The sequence below is a fragment of the Priapulus caudatus genome, unplaced genomic scaffold, assembly GCF_000485595.1.
Source record: "Priapulus caudatus unplaced genomic scaffold, Priapulus_caudatus-5.0.1 Scaffold709, whole genome shotgun sequence".
NCBI lineage: Eukaryota > Metazoa > Priapulida > Priapulimorpha > Priapulimorphida > Priapulidae > Priapulus > Priapulus caudatus.
This window is the reverse complement of record NW_014577770.1, coordinates 268030-270322: the sequence shown is the minus strand read 5'-3', so window position 1 is coordinate 270322 and position 2293 is coordinate 268030. Positions and strand designations below refer to the sequence as shown.

The 2293-nt window shown below is 43.5% G+C and overlaps 1 protein-coding gene across 1 annotated transcript in view; it reads left to right on the top strand.

The window, feature by feature from the left end:
• The first annotated feature begins 564 nt into the window (after positions 1 to 564).
• Positions 565 to 2293, top strand: part of LOC106812982 (ficolin-2-like) — a 13358-nt gene continuing 11629 nt past the window's right edge. Inside the window, exon 1 of the mRNA XM_014817018.1 lies at positions 565 to 1134. Within this exon, the coding sequence (XP_014672504.1) occupies positions 670 to 1134 (465 nt within the window). The 5' untranslated portion in view covers positions 565 to 669. The remainder of the gene's footprint in view (positions 1135 to 2293) is intronic.

Genomic DNA, 2293 nt, shown 5'->3' with positions numbered 1-2293 from the left:
CACACAGAGATAGGATAAAGAGTGAAATGGGGAAAATGTAGAATATATATACACGCCCCCACCCCACATACACACAGAGGGGAATAAAGAGGTGAAATGGGAAAAATGTAGCGAGAGAGAGAGAGAGAGGGAGAGAGAAAGAGGAGAGAGAGAAGAGAGAGAGAGAGAGAGAGAGAGAGAGAGAGAAGAGAGGAGAGAGAGAGAGAGAGAGAGAGAGAAGAGATCAAACGCTAAGAGCGCCGTGACTGCCACTGCGCGCAGTCACGGCTATTGCCCCAGTAATGCTCGTTGCCGAGGAGATGGGCTATTGACTTTGTCCACCTTTATTTCACGGCGGGAGGACGTTACGACATGCTGTCGACGGGCCTACTCGGAAAGTGTCATCAAAACACTTAGCGTCACGGGTAAATCTGTCCGTCGGTAAGCGTTTATAAATTTATTTTTAATGAGGCGGCCGGCACGGCCGTGACGACATGCTGTTGACAGAACAACCCGGAAGGTCTTCATAAACTCTGGCGTCACGTAGACTATATAGTCAGTGAGCGTGTGTGTGTGTGTGTATATATATACACATACACGTGCGCGCGTGATTCAGTCGCCTATCGTCCGTGTACCGAGCCTATCGACGATTGAGATATATATACCGGAGCCGCAGCGAACGCATCAGCCATGAATCTCCCTCGCATTCTTTTCCTTCTCCTAGTTGGCACCGTAACGGGAGGCTACGCTGCGAAGCGAAGCTCTAGACGGAGTAAAGTCGACAGCACGACAGCGACAACAACCACGACGACAACGACGACGACGACGACGACGGCTGCTCCGACCAGCACGACGGCGACTCCGACTCTATCTACACCGCTCGCGACCGACGCCGGCTACACTACTGACGACGTTTACGTCACAACGGCCAGATATGATGGTCGTTATGATGGCAGAGGAACGAATTTGCGCGATTGGCAGAGAAACAACCGCGCGGGCTTTAACAGTGAGGTGGCAAGCGGCAAGTCGGGTGCTAACGTCTTCGTCAACGGGTTCGAAGGTCTAAGACACGAAAGAGAAATTCTGCAATTACTTTCGCATCTTGCAACCTCAGTGCAACACATGTCGGAAAACTTGGCTGCCATGGAGAACCAGGTAATATATATATCTATAAAGACAATGTGTTTTCAATAAATAGTTAGGAAGATAAATCATAAAGTAAACAAATGCTCAGGTAATTTTGATTATTGTTTAGATACCCGTGCATGGTTTAGACTTTCGCTAGATGTATGATTGTTGACGTTTCACAAATCGAGTGATATATCGGGTAATATGTTGAATCGATGATACTAGTGTCTGAGTGTCTGAGTGATCACCCCTAGGGTCACTACACTAGTATAAAATGAGTGTAAATCTTTCAATATCGGTATAGGAGCTTCTCTATATACGTACCAATTTTCCCCATTAACACCGTAGTTAGGTTCCAGGAGACCGCGTCTTTAACTAAAAACGACGTTAAATGAAGCGCTCTGCAATCTGATCGCGTCCAACAAAGATAGCCTTTATATATATATAAAAAACTTAATAATGCATTTACGCCTAAGTTTAAAACACATTAAATTTTTATAAATAACTGAAGCAAGCATTCATTGTTAAGTAAAGGGTAAACATTTCACTCAGTACATAGATTAGTTCTTATAATATAGCCGACAACTCAGTGACTCAGTTTTTCTCTCTCAACGACGTTATAACGAAACAACGTTGAATGAAACGACGTTATTAGGGGTCTCGGTGTATACAAATGTAGGCACAAATTGTCTCATTGCAGTGTGATGTATCATACAGCACACGCACGCACGCACACACGTACGCACGCACTCACACACACACACACACACACACACATGCGCTCGTAGACATGCATGCACGCACGCAAACGCACGAACGCAGGCACACACAAGCCTTCCCGATCTGTATTACCACCTTCGTATAAGAGTTTCTTAACTGTTTGAGCCGATTATTCACTTGTTGAACAGTTTTAATTATCCCTCACTCATAGTCTATGGGCTTATGTAATATTTTTCAGATTTGTCATTTTTTTGGGTAGATTCTTGGCACTCATGTCTAAACACATCTAGAAACTTCACTGATTAAGAAAAAAATGGGTGCCAGTTTTTCCATTAACATTTAGGGCCTCCATTTTGAATTTCAAAATGGCCATCACAGAAAATCCTTTTTTTTTAATAATTGCTAATTAACCATAACTATTCATTCAAATGTCATACAATATTTATTATATTTTATTTAAACTCAT